We start from the raw sequence: 21,290 nt of genomic DNA, 5'->3' as shown, positions 1-21,290 counted from the left end.
TTCTGGGATAGGTTGGGCCACGAAGGATACACCGACTCGGCCTTCAAATGCGACCTGTGAAGGATTGCAGCCTATTTTGCGAGATTTCACTGAAGTTCATCTTTATTTTTTTTTTCCTCCAATGTCTCTTGTGGGGCTCTGTAGTTAAATGTAGTTAAGTTAAAAATAAATGTAACAATGGAGACATTGCTGTATATATATTTTTTAAATCAACAAAGTGATCAATAGTGTTCTATGGTAATATGTAATTCAGTGCACCAAAATAGTTGTATTAGATTTCAACTTACTTTATTTTCTATTCCAGCACCATTTGAAATAGAGTGGGAAAAATATACCGTACACAGTGAATTTCAGCTACTTGCACACTGTTTCTATATTACTGTCAATATGTTGGTCAGGTTACAGAAGTTTTTTTTATGCACATGAAAAATATCACCATCAAATTCTGTAATATTTCTACAACAATACATATAATAAAATATGTTCTATAGTTGAGCACTGCATGAGGCCAAAATCTTCTTATGTGCTCTTAATGAAGGTTTAAACATCATCACCATACGGGTGTAGGAAAATTTAATTATCTCCCTGTTTAACTGTTAGACAATTTTAGGAAATGTGGTGATTCTTAAAGTGTTTACAACAGCAAAATATTCTAAGTCACATGAATTTAAACCCGTAACTAATTTATTGATTTACTTGCCTCATTTTCTAACTTTTTACTGAAAAACACTGAAAATTATATACATTTTAAGTTTTTAAGATTGAAAAAAACAACAACAACAAAAACACATCTGAAATGTGATTAAACCGAGTTTATTAGACAATTGTGAGATTTGCATTGCTGCGCTGAGCACACACTCAGGTTTGTTGCACTACCAGTACAAATTTATCTCTGTCCTTCTCCTGAATAGAGAACAGATGACAAGCATAAAAATCATCATTCCTTTTTGACTTTGTTTCTGTAAAACTTACACATCAGAAACCTGACTGCTGAAACAAAAATGGTAAATACTAGCAAAATAACTGCCAGCAGAAAGGCTGCCACATCGATTGAGTAGTACTGGATGCTGGACATCTTGTAAGACTCCGTCCTTAAGTGCGCCGCTCCTTTGTGCCGCATGACAAACTCGATCCAGAACATGGCTCGGTCCAGCGGTTTCATAGCCTGATCTCTTTGGATGCTGGACAGCTCCTTCATCTTCTCCCTGTAGGATGGTTGGTAGAGTACCTCCTTTAGCGCCTCCAAGAAGTTTTCTTTGTTCACTGTTGCAATATCAAGGACTTTGGCCACACCTCTTGCTTTCATCCTGAAGAAGTTATCAGCCTGGTCAAACATAAGTGGCAGGCCAACCAGGGGCACACCGTGGTAAACGGCCTCCTGTATCCCATTGGTGCCTCCATGGGCCACAAACACTCTGGTCTTGGGGTGACCCAGGAGGTCATTTTGGGGCAACCAGTCCAAGATTCGCGTGTTATTACCAAGGGTGGATGGTCTTTTGCCTTTGTGCCTCCAAATCACCTTCTGAGGAAGTTCTGCAAAAGCAGCAGCAATGTCTTCAGCGATGTCCTCTGGAAGTTTTTCCACCACAGACCCCAGTGTCATCACAATGACACCATGTTCACCTGAGCTCTGCACAAAGTCCTCTAGCTCTTTAGGCAGGGGCTTGGAGGGTTTGCACTGAAATCCTGACATGTAGACAACATTTGGCATTGTGGGTCGAGGGAACTCAAAGGTGAAATCGTTTCTCATCAGCCAGATGTCTGCTGACTGAAACAGCTCCATGTAATGTACATCACTGCCAACATGACGATGGACAAATGGTTTGTAGTTTGATTCTGTCATATACCAAATTTTTAAAGTTGAGAAGAAAAAGTAGAGCACATTCTTGACACGCTGAATGAAAGTCATCTTGTCAGTCAGCTCTGTCCCTGGTATGGGGATGTAAGAGAGTGGGGAAGGTGCAATTGCTAGATGGCCTTCACCCTGAATAGTCCATCGGACATTAAAGACAAGTGGAAGACCCAAACGGTGAGCCATAAGAACACCTGTACCAATCGTAGGATCAGTCAGAACCAAATCATATTTGGCATCACGGAGGCTCTGCATCAGCTTGGTATCCTCAAACATTCCCTCCACCATCTCAAGCACCTTGACATGTATTTGATACATCTGTTTCACTAAGTCATGCTCCATTGATAATCGAGTCCACAGTGAAGCACCTTGTCGACGCATGATTAGTGTTTTCATAACAAATCCCCCAAAGCGCTCTTCATCAAATCCGGCTGAGGAATTTATAGTGATGGTCTTGTAGTGAGGGGACTCTGACTTGATGTACCAGGTGTCGTTTGGCCGCACCACTGTGACTTCATGACCTCTGGAGTGAAGCTCTGCGATGATGATATTCATGTTGATCCAGTGACTTCCATCCACAGGGAACACCAAGACTTTCCCTCCATTTACCAACAATGTAGAGCATAGCAGCACTGCAAGTGCCAGCAAGTTCGGATGGCACATCTCTGAAAGAGATTCTGACAAAAATGTCAAGATGTTAGATTATTTCTTAAGCAAATGGTTTGAGTTCAAGAGCTTGTATCACCCTAATAACTAATGACAGATATACCTGAGATAAAGTTTAAGTTGGGAAAATATGGACTGGCCAATATATAAATTTGGAGGTCAGATGTATTTGCCAGGTCTGCTTTGGTTTTGGCTTTTAAGATAAAAACTCAGATTTAAAGGTTAAGTTATAGATGTAGATTATTATCTTAAAGTCATGAGCCTCTTACTCACAGCAGTGAGTATCTCCTACTGTTGATCTCATTATTGATAAGTTAGTGACTTTGCCGCTAAATTTTCATACCTTTTTAACACCGTAGTCACAAAGAAACAGCAAAACAAGAAATAACTTCTGTATGACTAAACAATGATTCCAACAAAAAACGTGAAACTTGTCCTCTTGATTAGTTCATTTCAAACGTTACAATCAGCTAAACCTTTTTGTACTTGATTTGAATTCTAGAGTCAACATTTATATATGTAAACTTCATTGATTCTTATGAATATTCATGTTTAACATTTAATCTTTTACTTTTTGTTTTTAAATATGACTTTGCTCATTATCTGCAGTAATGTTTTCTTTTAAGAGATAAGTTAAAGTTTGTGTTCCTTCAGTAAATAGAGGCTGACAAGAAGTTTGGGAGCTAGAGACGAGCATGTTGCACAGTAAAGGTGATTGTGGTGTGGAACCCCAGACTGTTAATATGATCTTAATTAAAGTGTAAATATGAGGGGGAAAAAGGCAGAATTCACTGTAACATTTGAAAAAAATAAATTAAATTTAAAAAAAAAATAATGAAATGCGGGTGAATTTGAAAAACTAAAATGAAACTCTAAACATATGAGATTGTCCTACAAGTCTTCTTTGGTTTCAATAACTAAAAACTTGCATTGATTCAGGTCAATTTAAATAATGTAAGGAAACACCGATAAGCTTCTTTATTTCTTATTAGAAAGTGATGGAAAATTTCTGTTCTTCAGGATAAGACCAGTTTGAACAAATTCTTCAGCTTTCACGTTCTTCCAGTAAAGTGATACAGTCCAATACTTCACTTTACTCACGCAGCAAATAAGACGTTAGTGCTTCATGAAAGGTAATCACGTTAAACCTAACCCTTCATAGTTTTTCATATATCGTCAGTGAGAATGTTTAGTAGTTTTTCGTCTGATGATCAAAACCTTGGGAAACAGTTTTAAATAAATACTACTCGGGGTTGGGGGTCATTGCTGATGATGACTTCGACCTCAAAAGGTTTAAGAGTAAAAACAATAAGAACTTTTAAAATGTTTCATGTAACAAAATGGTAAAGCTGAAACTTGACAAAAATAGTGACTTCAATTATCCCTCAATGAAAAAAGAAAAATTGCATAATAAATAGGTGTCAGATGGAAAACTTTAATAAATCCTGAATATATGTTTTAACTAGTTAGAGAGATACTCCCTACAGCTTATGACAAAATTTGATCCGATTTGATTGATGGCCCTAATCATGACCTTTTGACCTCCCCCCTCCCCCCCCGGAAGTGTGTAATTTGATCCCCTAAGCGTGACGAATTGCATCCGGAGAAGGGAGGGGGAACCCCCGGAAGCGCGGCACCTGTTGTTGGGAAAAAAAAGAAAAAAGTTTTTAGAGGGAGGAGAATAAAAGCAGAGAGGAGGAGCACAATTTCTAAGGCACAGACGCAAGATGGATTTCCTTCTGCAGCCCAGCAGCGCTCCTGTGTACTTGGACGGCGAAGAAATCTGCTCTCCCAAAGAAGGCTTTGAATATGACATATTCAAATACAGCATATTTACTATGGAAGGCCTCGATCCGGACCTTATGACCCTACCGGAAATACTCCGGAAGTGTCTAGTCATTTTCAGACCTGATGCGTCATGTTCCCTAAGCATGAGGGGAGGGGTATGGTTGCTGGGGGGAGATCAGAGAGGGTTCCTGAAGCACAGCGGTGACGCAGCAGTTGACTCTGTGCTGTATAGAGAGACAGAGCGGCAGTTAGTTTTCCACAAACTCATAGTTTGAATTCTGTTTCGATATTATGACAATTTTCTCTGTATTTCTTTTTTTTTTTTTACAATAGCAGATGTAATTTTACTTTCTTAAGCTGCACCGGCGTTTGTAATGGGAATAAAGAGTGACTTCCTGTAGAGAACCGTTTCTTTCAATAGTATTTTATTTTCCTATAATACAGACGCAGTAAAAAAACCTTTAAGATACGCCATAGCTTGTGATGAAAATAAGAACTTTCTATCCGCTTGTAACCTACAGGCTGCCTATGTGTAAAAATGAATAAATATCCCATAGTGAATACTACTTTTCCCTTTGAGAGTCCTTTTTACAAGAGACTGAAAAACAAACCATAATAGCCGTGACAGGAGCTCTTGTTTCACACACACACACACACACACACACCGCGGGTCAAGGAGGAATGAGACAGCAGATATCAGTTTTTTCTCAATGCTTATAACCTATAACGCGTCCTCCAAAAAATTATTATTATTATTAAAACATCTATATGAGGTAGCTTTTGCGCAGCCTGCTCCTTGGTAGAGTTTTTTTCTTCATTACTTTTACAATGGGTTTTCTCAATAGACAGAAAATGATGACGCTGAGGAGTCAACGGCCGATATTATCATTGCTTGTAACCTGGTAAATAATTTCGTACATCTCCCCATAAAATAAGCCTTAGTGGAAAAAAGCTCATATTAGGGGGCAGGGATAGCTCAGTAGGTAAAGTGGTCGCCCCATGATCGCAAGGTCGGCAGTTCGAATCCACTTAACGGCTACCCTGAGGTACCCCTGAGCAAGGTACCGTCCCTACACACTGCTCCCCGGGCGCCTGCTTAGTGGGCTGCCCACTGCTTCACTGAGTGAATGGGTCAAATGCAGAGAAAAACAAGTAATTTCCCCATGGGGATCAATAAAGTATCCATTATTATTATTATTATATTCGAATAAGTTTATTCCCCTCTGTGAGAAAGAGTTTTTTTCTCAGAGTCAACCATGAGGCGAGTTTTGTCAACAGGAGGCGAGCAAGAACAACTGTTGCCCATAAAGTAAAACAAATATCCGCCTCTAAGTCGTATTTTACCGTTGCAGAATGTGGAAAACAGACAGCCCTCACAGGAGGCACCCAGGGGCCCACCTCACACACCATAGTTAAAATATTTAAATTTCAACTAAATTTGTAGTAATGATCGGATTTCCTCACTTATCTACACCACACTCCTTGTCCTTGATTTCTTATCGTTTCTTATCGTTCCTCTGTCCCTTAATAGAAACCACATATATAGAAACTATCCTCCCTTTCAGTTGTCTTTTGCACTTCCATATTGCAAAGCAGTTACTGTAGGTTATTTTCTGCTTATGCATTAATGTAATTAATTAACTTATTTATCCTTAAGTAAGGTAATGACTTGAGTTCTAATGCTTTTTGTCTCTTGAGTTAGCTGTCAATGTGGGATTTTTTTCCCCTTTTGTTCAGTTAAAGCTGCCTTTCATTCTTCAACACAGCTTAAACTCTAATAGGTAAGCTTTCTTGTAATTTCTTAGTTCTGCAGGCTTCTTGAAAGACATCCGAGACTCTTCTTTGGATGCTGGCTGCCTTTTGTTTTGTTTTCTGTCAAGATGATCCCACACCGCTTCGATTATCTTGAGGTTCGAACCCTGGAGAGATCAATCCATGACTGATGCGTTGTTTCATCCAGGCATACTTTGACTACATTGGCAGTATGTTTGCGATCATTGTCGTACTGAAAAATGAAGTTGAAGCCAATCAGACACTACGTGGTATTACATGGTCGATCAAAATCTGGTGGAACTTTTCTACATTCATAATTTGATTAATTTGGATAAGAGCTCCAACAACACTGGCTGAAATCCAGCCTCAAAGCACGGTAGAGTATCCACGCTGTGTTAAAGACGGCTATAGACATTCACTGTTGTATCTCTCTTCGGACCTCTTCCATGCATATTTCAAATTTGGATTCATTACTCCATAAGACATATTACAGCTGATTTCTTTTTCCAGTCAATTTCTTGTGTAATTTGGCACACCTCAGCCTTATTTTTCTCTGTTCTCCTTCCTTAAGAATGGCTTATTAACAGCCACCCTTCCAACTCAGATAACTTTTGGTGAGGTTTCATGAAATGTTTACAGCACTCGAGTTACTCGCCACGGCCATCCTAAATGCTAAGAACACTAAACTTTAATTCTAAATTACGTAATTAACGTTAACCAGAAAAAACAAGCCAAAGTCGAAATGTTGCTGAGCTGACCTGTGGTATGCTATGTCTTCTAAAGCACGTATAATGTAAACAGAACTGGTCTTTGCACAGAAGCCTGTGGAGCTTCATAATTAACCTCAGTGTGTGAAGAGGACTCTCCATTTAATAATAGCTGTAATAAAATGTTCTGGCCGACGGTGTTAAACGCTGCACTTGTGTCTAGCAGGGAAGATTTCAACTTTTCAATATGAATGAAGGCTGCAAACTGATTAGATTAATGTCTGATGATCTTTTCTCTGCTTCTTCAAGTTTGTAACACCAAAAATATTAAAGGATGATGTAAGGTTCACAGGAAGAGTTTAATTAGACACACATTTACTATTTTCTTTATACTCTTTCTTTCTTGACATGTTTAATATGCTTACTATCAGAGGAGAAAATGACCCTTGTGTAGTTTAAAAACTTTTTATTTAATCAAACTGTAATGTTGTTGAACTCTGACGGACGTGTCTTTTAATCTTGTCAACAAATCCTTAATCACCTAAATCTGCCATTTATCATCTAGTAAAATGTTCCCTCTGCTTCTGTTGCACATCTCCCCGGACACTCTCTGCTTCACCTGTCCTGTGCAGGTGGTCCAACCCCTGCCTGCCTCCTTAAACCGGGGTGTTTAAATCTCTTTACCTCTGTTGTGAACTTCACACAAAGTTTGTGGTAACAAAATCAAACTGACGAGGATCTTGTTTGAAAAAAAAAAAAACACACACACAGTCACGAGACAAAATAAAAACAGACTGCTCAAAGCAAAAGCAGAGCCCTCACAGCTGGTAGTACAAAACACAGCGACAACATGCGTATTAGATACCCTCAGTGCCAAAAGCATAAATATGAAAAAGGTGGGATCACCAAGAATATCCTAAAAATGGCGTTGAGGTGGGTGTTACAGTGAAAAAACAAAAAGCAGCCAAATTTTCATCTGAAAATGTTGAATTTTTGTAAAAACAATACTCTGTAGTTTGATACTGTCGTTACAGACAAAGCAGATGTTTAAAGCCTTCGGACGCTCATTTGAAATGCACACATTCTCCTTATCAGCTGGAAACATTAAAGCCGTAAAATGACTTTTTCGAACGGATAAAAACTATTGAACAGCAGCAATGTTGAGCCTGTTCCAAAATTTGAATGTACATGTGTTGAAGGTGCGGGTCTTGTTGAATTATTAAACATACTTTCTTTAATTTTTCGAGCCACAAAAACAACAACTTTTAATTTCTTCTGCTTGAGTATCGGCCTCGGGTAGCTCTACTTATCATTGCTCAGTCAGTTGTCTGTTTGCGCTACTTTTTCAAGGAGCAGCGGATTATTGGTAAGGGTGACTTTATGTGTTTAGCTACTTAAGTGGAAGTACTGTGGATAGTTTTACCTTACATACATAGATCTACCAGTACAGCTTCTGAGGTAACTGTTTACAAAATGTTATAATCTATCCACAAGTTCTTTGCAATTTTACATTGATAAACATTATCCTTAACACATTTGGCCCACATAAAGTGCTATGGCCGGGAGTTTAAAATGGAAACCGATGGAAGCAGAAGTAGAAGACTATAACGTCACAGAGCACACGGTGTCTATTATTGTGTAGACATTTATAAATAAGAGCTTAATGAAGATGCTTAATTTCTTAAGAAATAAACAGGTGGCGTGATCTTTATCAAAAGTGGATGTTGCATCTGTGGCTAAACCCCTGTACCCAAAAACTTTAAAAATCTACTGTGTGTGAGGCTGTGTAAGTAAAGCTTGCCCTTTACATTTTATTACAGCTATTATTAAATGGAGAGTCCTCTTCACACACTGAGGTTAATTATGAAGCTCCACAGGCTTCTGTGCAAAGACCAGTTCTGTTTACATTATACGTGCTTTAGAAGACATAGCATACCACAGGTCAGCTCAGCAACATTTCGACTTTGGCTTGTTTTTTCTGGTTAACGTTAATTACGTAATTTAGAATTAAAGTTTAGTGTTCTTAGCATTTAGGATGGCCGTGGCGAGTAACTCGAGTGCTGTAAACATTTCATGAAACCTCATCAAAAGTTATCTGAGTTGGAAGGGTGGCTGTTAATAAGCCATTCTTAAGGAAGGAGAACAGAGAAAAATAAGGCTGAGGTGTGCCAAATTACACAAGAAATTGACTGGAAAAAGAAATCAGCTGTAATATGTCTTATGGAGTAATGAATCCAAATTTGAAATATGCATGGAAGAGGTCCGAAGAGAGATACAACAGTGAATGTCTATAGCCGTCTTTAACACAGCGTGGATACTCTACCGTGCTTTGAGGCTGGATTTCAGCCAGTGTTGTTGGAGCTCTTATCCAAATTAATCAAATTATGAATGTAGAAAAGTTCCACCAGATTTTGATCGACCATGTAATACCACGTAGTGTCTGATTGGCAGCAACTTCATTTTTCAGTACGACAATGATCGCAAACATACTGCCAATGTAGTCAAAGTATGCCTGGATGAAACAACGCATCAGTCATGGATTGATCTCTCCAGGGTTCGAACCTCAAGATAATCGAAGCGGTGTGGGATCATCTTGACAGAAAACAAAACAAAAGGCAGCCAGCATCCAAAGAAGAGTCTCGGATGTCTTTCAAGAAGCCTGCAGAACTAAGAAATTACAAGAAAGCTTACCTATTAGAGTTTAAGCTGTGTTGAAGAATGAAAGACAGCTTTAACTGAACAAAAGGGGAAAAAAATCCCACATTGACAGCTAACTCAAGAGACAAAAAGCATTAGAACTCAAGTCATTACCTTACTTAAGGATAAATAAGTTAATTAATTACATTAATGCATAAGCAGAAAATAACCTACAGTAACTGCTTTGCGATATGGAAGTGCAAAAGACAACTGAAAGGGAGGATAGTTTCTATATATGTGGTTTCTATTAAGGGACAGAGGAACGATAAGAAACGATAAGAAATCAAGGACAAGGAGTGTGGTGTAGATAAGTGAGGAAATCCGATCATTACTACAAATTTAGTTGAAATTTAAATATTTTAACTATGGTGTGTGAGGTGGGCCCCTGGGTGCCTCCTGTGAGGGCTGTCTGTTTTCCACATTCTGCAACGGTAAAATACGACTTAGAGGCGGATATTTATTTTACTTTATGGGCAACAGTTGTTCTTGCTCGCCTCCTGTTGACAAAACTCGCCTCATGGTTGACTCTGAGAAAAAAACTCTTTCTCACAGAGGGGAATAAACTTATTCGAATATGAGCTTTTTTCCACTAAGGCTTATTTTATGGGGAGATGTACGAAATTATTTACCGGGTTACAAGCAATGATAATATCGGCCGTTGACTCCTCAGCGTCATCATTTTCTGTCTATTGAGAAAACCCATTGTAAAAGTAATGAAGAAAAAAACTCTACCAAGGAGCAGGCTGCGCAAAAGCTACCTCATATAGATGTTTTAATAATAATAATAATTTTTTGGAGGACGCGTTATAGGTTATAAGCATTGAGAAAAAACTGATATCTGCTGTCTCATTCCTCCTTGACCCGCGGGGTGTGTGTGTGTGTGTGTGTGTGTGTGTGTGTGTGTGTGTGTGTGTGAAACAAGAGCTCCTGTCACGGCTATTATGGTTTGTTTTTCAGTCTCTTGTAAAAAGGACTCTCAAAGGGAAAAGTAGTATTCACTAAGGGATATTTATTCATTTTTACACATAGGCAGCCTGTAGGTTACAAGCGGATAGAAAGTTCTTATTTTCATCACAAGCTATGGCGTATCTTAAAGGTTTTTTTACTGCGTCTGTATTATAGGAAAATAAAATACTATTGAAAGAAACGGTTCTCTACAGGAAGTCACTCTTTATTCCCATTACAAACGCCGGTGCAGCTTAAGAAAGTAAAATTACATCCGCTATTGTAAAAAAAAAAAAGAAATACAGAGAAAATTGTCATAATATCGAAACAGAATTCAAACTATGAGTTTGTGGAAAACTAACTGCCGCTCTGTCTCTCTATACAGCACAGAGTCAACTGCTGCGTCACCGCTGTGCTTCAGGAACCCTCTCTGATCTCCCCCCAGCAACCATACCCCTCCCCTCATGCTTAGGGAACATGACGCATCAGGTCTGAAAATGACTAGACACTTCCGGAGTATTTCCGGTAGGGTCATAAGGTCCGGATCGAGGCCTTCCATAGTAAATATGCTGTATTTGAATATGTCATATTCAAAGCCTTCTTTGGGAGAGCAGATTTCTTCGCCGTCCAAGTACACAGGAGCGCTGCTGGGCTGCAGAAGGAAATCCATCTTGCGTCTGTGCCTTAGAAATTGTGCTCCTCCTCTCTGCTTTTATTCTCCTCCCTCTAAAAACTTTTTTCTTTTTTTTCCCAACAACAGGTGCCGCGCTTCCGGGGGTTCCCCCTCCCTTCTCCGGATGCAATTCGTCACGCTTAGGGGATCAAATTACACACTTCCGGGGGGGGAGGGGGGAGGTCAAAAGGTCATGATTAGGGCCATCAATCAAATCGGATCAAATTTTGTCATAAGCTGTAGGGAGTATCTCTCTCTAGTTAAATGTAGTCATGTTATTAAATTTAACAATGAAGACATTTCTGTATTTATTTTTTGTTAAAACAGCAAAGTGATGAATAGTGATCCATAGTTAAATGTAATAAAGTGCGTGTATCAAGTTGTATCAGATTTCAAATTACTTTATTTTGTATTCCAACAACGTTTAAAATAGAGTGGGAAAATATACAGTACATAGTGAACGTCAGCTACTTGCACACTGGTTCTATATTACTGTGAATAAGTTGGTCAGGATACATAAGTTTTAGTAATAAATTTAAAAAATATCACCATAAAATTCTGTGAAATTTCTACAAAAATACATATAAAAAATATATATTCTATTGTTGAGCACTGCATGAGGCCAAACTCTTCTTATGTGCTCTTAATAAAGGATTAGGCATCATCACCATACTACAGTCAGAAACATTTAATTGTGTCCCTGTTTAACGGTTAGACAATTGTAGGAAATGTGGTGATTCTTAAAGTGTTTAAACAGCAGACTATTCCAAATCAAATGAATATAAACCCATAACTGATTCATTGATTTGCTTGCTTCATTTACTAACTTTTCCCTGAACAACACTGAAAATAATTTCTATTTTAAGTTTTTAAGATACTGACAAATAAGCAAAAATACATCTGAAATATGGCTAGACCGAGGTCATTAGAAAATGTGAGGTTTGTATAGCTGAATTGAGCTGCACACACACTCAGATTTGTTACACTACCAGTACAAATTTATCTCCGTCCTTCTTCTGAATAGAGAACAGACGACAAGCATACAAATTTTGCAACACAATCATCATTCCTTTTTGACTTTGTTTCTGTAAAATAACTTACGCAATAGAAACCTGACTGCTGATATAAAAATGGTAAATACTAGCAGAATAACTGTCAGCAGAAAGGCTGCCACATCGATCGAGTAGTACTGGATGCTGGACATCTTGTAAGACTCCGTCCTTAAGTGCGCCGCTCCTTTGTGCCGCATGACAAACTCGATCCAGAACATGGCTCGGTCCAGCGGTTTCATAGGCTGATCTCTTTGGATGCTGGACAGCTCCTTCATCTTCTCCCTGTAGGATGGTTGGTAGAGTACCTCCTTTAGCGCCTCCAAGAAGTTTTCTTTGTTCACTGTTGCAATATCAAGGACTTTGGCCACACCTCTTGCTTTCATCCTGAAGAAGTTATCAGCCTGGTCAAACATAAGTGGCAGGCCAACCAGGGGCACACCGTGGTAAACGGCCTCCTGTATCCCATTGGTGCCTCCATGGGCCACAAACACTCTGGTCTTGGAGTGACCCAGGAGGTCATTTTGGGGCAACCAGTCCAAGATTCGCGTGTTATTACCAAGGGTGGATGGTCTTTTGCCTTTGTGCCTCCAAATCACCTTCTGAGGAAGTTCTGCAAAAGCAGCAGCAATGTCTTCAGCGATGTCCTCTGGAAGTTTTTCCACCACAGACCCCAGTGTCATCACAATGACACCATGTTCACCTGAGCTCTGCACAAAGTCCTCTAGCTCTTTAGGCAGGGGCTTGGAGGGTTTGCACTGAAATCCTGACATGTAGACAACGTTTGGCATTGTGGGTCGAGGGAACTCAAAGGTGAAATCGTTTCTCATCAACCAGATGTCTGCTGACTGAAACAGCTCCATGTAATGTACATCACTGCCAAAATGACGATGGACAAATGGTTTGTAGTTTGGTTCTGTCATATACCAATTTTGTAAAGTTAAGAAGAAAAAGTAGAGCATATTCTGGACACGCTGAATGAAAGTCATCTTGTCAGTCAGCTCTGTCCCTGGTATGGGAATGTAAGAGAGTGGGGAAGGTGCAATTGCAAAATGGCCTTCACCCTGAATAGTCCATCGGACATTAAAGACAAGTGGAAGACCCAAACGATGAGCCATAAGAACACCTGTACCAATTGCAGGATCAGTCAGAACCAAATCATATTTGGCATCACGGAGGCTCTGCATCAGCTTGGTATCCTCAAACATTCCCTCCACCATCTCAAGCACTTTGACATGCATTTGATACAACTGTTTCACTAAGTCATGCTCCATTGATAATCGAGTCCACAGTGAAGCACCTTGGCGACGCATGATTAGTGTTTCCATTACAAATGCCTCAAAGTGCTCTTTGTTAAAACCATTCGAGAACTTTATAGTGATGGTCTTGTAGTGGGGGGACTCTGACTTGATGTACCAGGTGTCGTTTGGCCGCACCACTGTGACTTCATGACCTCTGGAGTGAAGCTCTGCGATGATGATATTCATGTTGATCCAGTGACTTCCATCCACAGGGAACACCAAGACTTTCCCTCCATTTACCAACAATGTAGAGCATAGCAGCACTGCAAGTGCCAGGAAGTTTGGATGGCACATCTCTGAAAGAGATTCTGACAGAGATGTCAAGATGTTAAATCTCTCCTTCTGTTTAGTAAGGGCCTTGAGTTTAAGGGTTTCTATGAACTTAAAAACAAAGAAAAATTATTAAAAAAATTCCTTCCTGCATACACACTGGAAGATATTGGCAGTGATGTAGTGACTCCAGATCAAGAAATGACAATGGATTTCTGCAACTTGCAATGATGACAACCAAAACGTAAGTTATGAATGTTTAAGAACACATTAGATGCTATCTAGTGATTCTTATTAAACATAAGAATGACAGTTAAATCCAAGAGGCCAATTTATTTTCCTGATTAGAAGTCGGGATGTATTTAAAAAGCTAACTTCTGAGCCTTGTAATTTCACTTTGGGAATGTGGCATTGTAAAATACTTTGGTATTTTATAATGTACATCATTAGTGATCTAGATTACTAATCTGAGTAAATAACATAACTCAGTCATTTCAGTTTATGTTTGACAGCAAAGGTTGCCATATAGCTAAAACCACCCTGATTCACACCACCACCAGTCTTTCTACAAAAGATTTCCAGTTGTTTTTCACTAAGCTGAGGCACCCCACTTTAATACTTGCATAGCTTCCAGATTTTCTGCAGCTCACTGGTTCAACTGCAGTGTGAAAATTCCTGCCTCTAAATCTCAGGAGGTTTAAAAGAAGGCAACAAAGCTGTTTGCTGTTTTTTGTTCCCTGTTTCACAGCTGCCAGCATTAGTGGGTATGAAATTATAAAGCAATTATAAAGCAACAATTATAAATATTGTAAAAGCTGCCATTGTTTAATGTTAAATGTTAAATGGACTGTATTTGTATAGCGCTTTACTTGGTCTCTAAGGACCCCAAAGCACTTTACACTACATTCAGTCATCCACCCACACATTCGCACACTGGTGATTGCAGCTACATTGTAGCCACAGCTGCCCTTGGGCGCACTGACAGAGGCGAGGCTGCCGGACACTGGCGCCACCGGGCCCTCTGACCACCACCAGTCAAAAGACCTTTTGTGCTTGCAAGACTTAACATTTTTTCCTTAGTTCCGAATTTAAAATAATCAAAACAAAACTTTATAAGAAAAATCTTTCTGTTTTGCATCAAAAAAAGTAACTCCATGTTCTCTCTGTATTTAATTTGAGAAAGTCTGAACTTGTGTGACCTTTGAAGCTTCCTTCTTTTTTTCGAAAGAAAACAAATTTCCAAGCTGAAATGCATCCGATTCCAAAACAATTCATTCTTTTTCTTGCTTTTGTTCCTTGTGATCAGAACAAACTATGACTGTGAATGAGGATGGTTTATATAGTGAGATTCCTCCATGCAATCATAAAGCTCAGCCTTGTTATTGTTGAGAGGAGACATCTGGGAAATATTCTGTTCCTCTGTGAGAATCCATATGCTACTACTTAGCTGGTCGGTCATGCATATTTCAGAACAGAACTCGCAGCGTAACTACACAAAGAAATGCTCTAAAACAGCATTAAAGGTATTTGGGGTTTACATTAAAATGCCATTTTATCTTCTAAAACTCTTGCTGATCTTGGGTTTTTGATCTAAGTACTTACCTAGAGCGTCCCTGTAAAAAGATCTCACGTTTCAACCAGAGCCTGTTGGTTGTGTGTCCAGCCTGCTTCACCGGTCTCTGAGTGAATGACTGCTGTCGGGCTCTGACGAGCAAAATACATCTGACCGCATTGGCTCTAAGGTAGCAGGAGTAAGGTTCAGAGCCTTTTGTAGTTTTCAGCAGCAAGGTTGGTTGTATAAGAGAAAACTGGATCAAATGTTGTGAACTCTGATCTATAGATGTAGTAGATAATACTGTTGCTACAGGTTACTATAGACAAAGACAAGTGTATCTGAAATGAATGAATGGTTTTGGGTGAAGACATTTGAGGATAAAATGGAAGTAATTGAAAAATTGAAGGCAACATAGAAATAAACTGTTGTAATTGAGTGTGATGTAAGTAGAAGGTTATTGGCGTGCATTAATCAAACAGTGTGTTCAAATAGTGAGTTCATCTATATGAACTTCATTACCTCGCCCTCTGACTTAAAAAAGTGAACGTGTTGTTTCACAAGACAAATAAATTGCACATTAAAACAAATAGCAGGCCATGAGCTAATGATCAGGAAAAAAAACATTAACAAGAAAAAATTCCCAAGTAAAGCTGCAATAGAGTTCGAAAGAGTTAATGCAAGTCTTCAAAAGATACATTATACTGTAGGTGTGTCCTATTAATTGACTAATTAATTAAATGATTCACATGATTCTACTGGATGTCCTCACACAGTAGATTAATTGCATTCAGAGACAACAATTAATGATAAAAAGGAATCTACATTTCTGTTTATTAAAAAACAAATTGAGCAGCGCCGCTTGATATTAACTGACATGACTGAGTGAAGTCAAAGAAACCAAGACGGTGAATAAACTAAATGACATGAAAGTTTGTAAGTAAAGATTTAAATCGGGGAGAGAAATATCATGGCACCAGTAAACTCAGTCTAGACAATAATGAAGGCAGAAATAAACTGACAGAAAGGAAGTGAAAATGCAGAAAGCAAAAAAGAAATTGTCCTTCAAAATAAAGCAGGAAGTAAACTAAAAAAGGGAAACACCAAGACACAGACTAAGGTGAAAATAAGAGGCGCACAAAGTTTACCATTAATTAACTATGAGTCAACCCAAAAGCCATGATGGTATAATATTCCTCTCTGCCTTAGAGCCCTAAAATAATTGTCCAAAACTATTAACCACAGTGATCAGCTATACTGATGATATTTCTATCAGTATATTTCATTGTCATGGGTTCATTAGTCTATAATAATCATCCACAAAGAATGTGCCACTTCCTCTTATTATGTATCTCAAGTAGTGTCTGAAATGTATATATTTATTCTGCTTTATTTGGATAAATATTTGTAAACATCTTTTTCCTAATTTTCCCTCCCTTCTTCTTCAGCCCCCACATCCAGAACTCCATCCAGCAGCCGGACTCCCACTGTGACTCCGTCCCTGCCGAGGCGCTCGGACACCGTCCAACCTCTGCCCTCTCCCAGCAGCACCCTACAGAGACAGCATCTTGACAGACCCCAACCTCACCACACCCAGGTCTCTCCCTCCTCTCATGCAGACGGGAGCTGCTACACAGAGCTGTACCCTGGTCCTCAGAGCTATGTGGAGAGGCTGCAGGCAGAAGAGGGGTCAGCGGGAGTCGACCCACTGAGGGCCGAGGATGGGAATGTGTACTTTTCACCTGTGGTGGAGACGGTCTCCTGTTTCAAACCCAGCAGGTACCAGTCACCACTGATGGGAAAAGAGAATAAGCCTCTAGAAGTGGGCGTCCTGCGGAGGGTGAAGGAGCTTCTGGTGGAGGTCGATCCCAGGACAATGGCCAAACACATCACCAAGGCTGACTGCATGGTACTGTTTATAGCTGCTCTAATCAATATTTGTAAAGTAATAGGGACTTTTTTAAGGATGGACTGCAGCTCTGCAGAAAGGTTTAGGGATTTCTTTATTTTAGTCTGAACGCAGTGGCAACTATGCTGAAGGAAATCTAGGGCTAGCTATGCGTTAGTGATAACAGGTAAACTATGGGGTATTTGTTTGAATGCAAATTCTAAACCATTTCTAAATCAAAGTGTTATTGATGTGTGAAAACATGCAGATGTTTCAGGAGATTTTAAAGTGTATTTTCCTGCTCATCCTGTTTCCGCTAACTGAAATCTAATGCAGCAGTTCTTACATCTGTGTGTGTTCCTAGGTGGCCAGAATTCTGGAGGTCACGCCAGAGGTGCAAAGAATGATGGGCGTTACCTCCGGGATGGAGCTGCTCACGCTGCCACATGGACAACAGTTAAGACTAGACCTGCTGGAGAGGTGAATACTGTTCAACCAGTTCAGCTGTTCATTAGCGTGATAGAACGGTGTATATCTGACATGAGCCTTATTAGACTTTTGTCCACCAAGTTGGTTTTTAGTTATCTGCAAATTTATCTACTATCAAATGTTTTTACAAACTGGAACCATAAACTATAATGCTGCTAATTAAGTTAGTAGACTAGACTAGAGAGACCAACCTGGCTTTGTTACCAGGCTATAAGACTTTCTGCTGTTAAGTGGGGCATTTATACACAGGAGTGTCACAACAGCAATGACATGGTGTGTTATTCCTAATTTATTCATAGTAATTTATAATTCTTTCCATCTTTTTTTTAGCCTTCTTTTAACTACGTGATTTATTTAGTCATATGTCTGCTTTCCCTTTCAATGTTGTCTCCCTATTCCTGCTGTTGGAAGTCTTGTTCTGACTTTAAGGACCTCTTTAAGCAAAGTGTGATCACTGTGTGGGCTGACATGACCTGATATAACATAACATTCCTGCAGGTTTCAAACCATGTCGATTATGTTGGCTGTGCACGTGTTGGGCTGCACGGGGACGACTGAAGAACGAGCCTGCCTGCTTCACAAAATCATCCAAATCGCTGCTGAGCTCAAGAGCACAATGGGCAATATGTTTGGCTTCGCTGCAGTCATGAGAGCCTTGGAGCTTCCGCAGGTAAACATGCACTGCACGGAGCTTTGGTTATTTGTGTTCATGGAGATAGGGGAAGCACGCAGGAAACAGCCGGAAGAGCAAGGGATGTGTAACAAAGGTTGCCCGGGGTAAAGTTAAACCAGGGTATAGGTAAGAGATTAACAAATATTGACTTAATGGAACAGCGTAGTACAACAAACATGAGGCTGTAACCCCTTGCCTACTGTGTATACTGATAAGGGCGCAATCATGGCTCAAAGAGTTGGCAGTTCGTCTTGTAACCGGAAGGTTGCCGGTTCAATTCAATTCAATTCAATTTTATTTATATAGCGCCAAATCACAACAAAAGTCGCCTCAAGGCGCTTCATAGATACAGAGAAAAACCCAACAATCATATGACCCCCTATGAGCAAGCACTTTGGCGACAGTGGGAAGGAAAAACTCCCTTTTAACAGGAAGAAACCTCCGGCAGAACCAGGCTCAGGGAGGGGCGGGGCCATCTGCTGCGACCGGTTGGGGTGAGAGAAGGAAGACAGGATAAAAGACATGCTGTGGAAGAGAGACAGAGATTAATAACAGATATGATTCAATGCAGAGAGGTCTATTAATACATAGTGAGTGAGAAAGGTGACTGGAAAGGAAAAACTCAATGCATCATGGGAATCCCCCGGCAGCCTACGTCTATTGCAGCATAACTAAGGGAGGATTCAGGGTCACCTGGTCCAGCCCTAACTATGCTTTAGCAAAAAGGAAAGTTTTAAGCCTGATCTTGAAAGCAGAGCTAGTGTCTGTCTCCCGAATCCAAACTGGAAGCTGGTTCCACAGAAGAGGGGCCTGAAAACTGAAGGCTCTGCCTCCCATTCTACTTGTAAATACTCTAGGAACAACAAGTAGGCCTGCAGAGCGAGAGCGAAGTGCTCTAATAGAGTGATATGGTACTACAAGGTCATTAAGATAAGATGGGGCCTGATTATTTAAGACCTTGTATGTGAGGAGCAGGATTTTGAATTCAATTCTGGATTTAACAGGAAGCCAATGAAGGGAAGCCAAAACAGGAGAAATATGCTCTCTCTTTCTAGTCCCTGTCAGGACTCTTGCTGCAGCATTTTGGATTAGCTGAAGGCTTTTCAGCGAGTTTTTTGGACATCCTGATAATAATGAATTACAGTCGTCCAGCCTGGAAGTAATAAATGCATGAACTAGTTTTTCAGCGTCACTCTGAGACAGGATATTTCTAACTTTAGAGATGTTGCGCAAATGGAAGACCGCAGTCTTACATATTTGTTTAATATGTGACTGTCCGAGCCCCGGGCCTTGGGCAAGACACTTCACCTACCGCCTACTGGTGATGGCCAGAGGGGCCGATGGCCCAATATGGCAGCCTCGCTTCTGTCAGTCTGCCCCAGGGCAGCCGTGGCTACAACTGTAGCTTGCCACCACCAGTGTGTGAATGTGAGAGTGAATGAATAGTGGAATTGTACAGCGCTTTGAGGGCCCCAAAAAGTGCTATATAAATGCAATCCATTATTATTATTATTATTATTATTATTATTATTACTGTGACTCACCTTTAGTGAAGATGCTTAATTTCAGGAATAGCTAAGAGGCCCACTGATATTTAATGTTATCACTTACATGATTTAGCCTTCGGCCTTCTTTTGGGTTTCCCTGCCTCAAGGTGTCAGGCTGTAAAATGTCACAATTCTGATATCAGGGTGCTTCATCACATCCTCAAACAAAAGGTGCAAAGTCATTTATTGATAACTTATTAACCTTTCAGTGATTTTATTAACTCAAATGCAGAAAAGTTTCTTCATTTTATATTTTTTCTTAGTTATTGTTAATATATATTTTTAACTTGGCCTGTCTTTTCTGGCAAAGTTTCTGTATATATTCAAAACTGTCTTTACATAAAAAAAGACATCACCTCTGAATATTTTTAGGAATCATATACATCTCAACTATATTTTCAGACTGAAAAAAATAAAGACAGGGACAATTTCTATAAGATTAGCTGTCAAACAATTGTGGGTTCAGCTGTGCAGGTAATACAAATAGTAAGACAAATTGAATAAAACAAATATATACAAAACGAGAGGAAGGCACAAAAGCAATAGTGTTGTTCTTCGGTCTTTCAGGTGTCCCGTCTGCAGGAGACTTGGATGGCGTTACGGCAGCGGCACACAGAAGGTGCCATTCTCTATGAAAAAACTCTCAGGCCATTTATGAAGAGCCTGAACGATGGAAGAGGTAGAGCATCTCCTGAACTCGACACCACATGATAAAAGCATGGAGAAACAATTCCTGCTCATATCTTGGTGCTACACCATTGTTTCCACAACAAACATGATCTCTGTATCTGTCTTTCAACTCTCCAGAAAGCTGTCCGCTGTCCAACACCACTTTCCCCCACGTCCTCCCTCTTCTGACTCTGATGGAGAAGAATGCAGTGGTGGGTGAGGAGGGGACAGAACTATGGGAGACGGTGGAAGTTGGGGTGGAAGTGGTCATGTTCCACCTCGGGGCGGCGAGAACCATTGCCCAGCTAGGGGGCATCTACCGCTCTAACGCTGAGAGCAAATTACAAGGTGAGAGACAAAAACAAAATGCAGTATGTCTGCTTTATAACATTAGCAAATTAAATACAAGCCTTTAGAAAATTTAAACACGAAAGACCACAGGGATCCGTCTTGGGACCTGCTGTATTTACTCTCCACACAGTTGCCATTCCACTGCAGGAACACGGATCGCATGTTAGGTGCTGCAGCTTACTGCTGTTCTTCATGTTGTTTCTAATGTGCTTTCACGTTTTCCCCTTTCTTTTTTTAAATACTGCTTTCCTCAAGTTTTAGTAGAAAAGTAGCCTAGCATTTCTTAGCAGCCACTTAAGCGTTGGTAGCCTAGAGCATGTTTTTTTTTTTTTCAATCTGGAAAAAGGCCAACACACTGGTTCCAACCAGGTGGCAACCTGCAATAAAATATAATAAAGTC

General features: G+C 39.9%; 1 protein-coding gene and 2 pseudogenes across 4 annotated transcripts in view; 1 reads left to right on the top strand and 2 right to left on the bottom strand.

Annotated features, from left to right (window-relative positions):
* Nucleotides 1-21,290, top strand: part of LOC146621776 (SH2 domain-containing protein 3C-like) — a 55,834-nt gene that overhangs the window by 32,475 nt on the left and 2,069 nt on the right. Inside the window, exons 7-11 of the mRNA XM_085367532.1 lie at nt 16,722-17,182; nt 17,526-17,641; nt 18,149-18,320; nt 20,438-20,549; nt 20,678-20,887. Of these exons, the coding sequence (XP_085223658.1) occupies nt 16,722-17,182; nt 17,526-17,641; nt 18,149-18,320; nt 20,438-20,549; nt 20,678-20,887 (1,071 nt within the window). The remainder of the gene's footprint in view (nt 1-16,721; nt 17,183-17,525; nt 17,642-18,148; nt 18,321-20,437; nt 20,550-20,677; nt 20,888-21,290) is intronic.
* LOC146621777 (UDP-glucuronosyltransferase 2A2 pseudogene) lies at nt 794-15,372 on the bottom strand (annotated as a pseudogene). The gene is made up of 2 exons (XR_014906630.1): nt 15,324-15,372; nt 794-2,529 (listed from the first exon to the last, which is right to left on the bottom strand). The product of XR_014906630.1 is annotated as a UDP-glucuronosyltransferase 2A2 pseudogene (transcript).
* Nucleotides 10,646-21,290, bottom strand: part of LOC146621775 (UDP-glucuronosyltransferase 2A2 pseudogene) — a 28,342-nt pseudogene continuing 17,697 nt past the window's right edge. Inside the window, exons 2-3 of one of the 2 annotated variants that reach the window (XR_014906627.1) lie at nt 13,882-14,684; nt 10,646-13,759 (exon numbers count right to left, since the gene is read on the bottom strand). The product of XR_014906627.1 is annotated as a UDP-glucuronosyltransferase 2A2 pseudogene, transcript variant X2 (transcript). Of the gene's footprint in view, nt 13,760-13,881; nt 14,685-15,323; nt 15,390-21,290 lie in introns of those variants that run through there. The other variant, XR_014906626.1, reaches the window with a different exon arrangement.

This window comes from Diplotaxodon limnothrissa, linkage group LG12, assembly GCF_057381915.1.
Source record: "Diplotaxodon limnothrissa isolate DT_005_m linkage group LG12, D_limnothrissa_male_GT1.1, whole genome shotgun sequence".
NCBI classification, from domain to species: domain Eukaryota; kingdom Metazoa; phylum Chordata; class Actinopteri; order Cichliformes; family Cichlidae; genus Diplotaxodon; species Diplotaxodon limnothrissa.
This window is presented reverse-complemented; position numbering and strand designations above follow the sequence as displayed.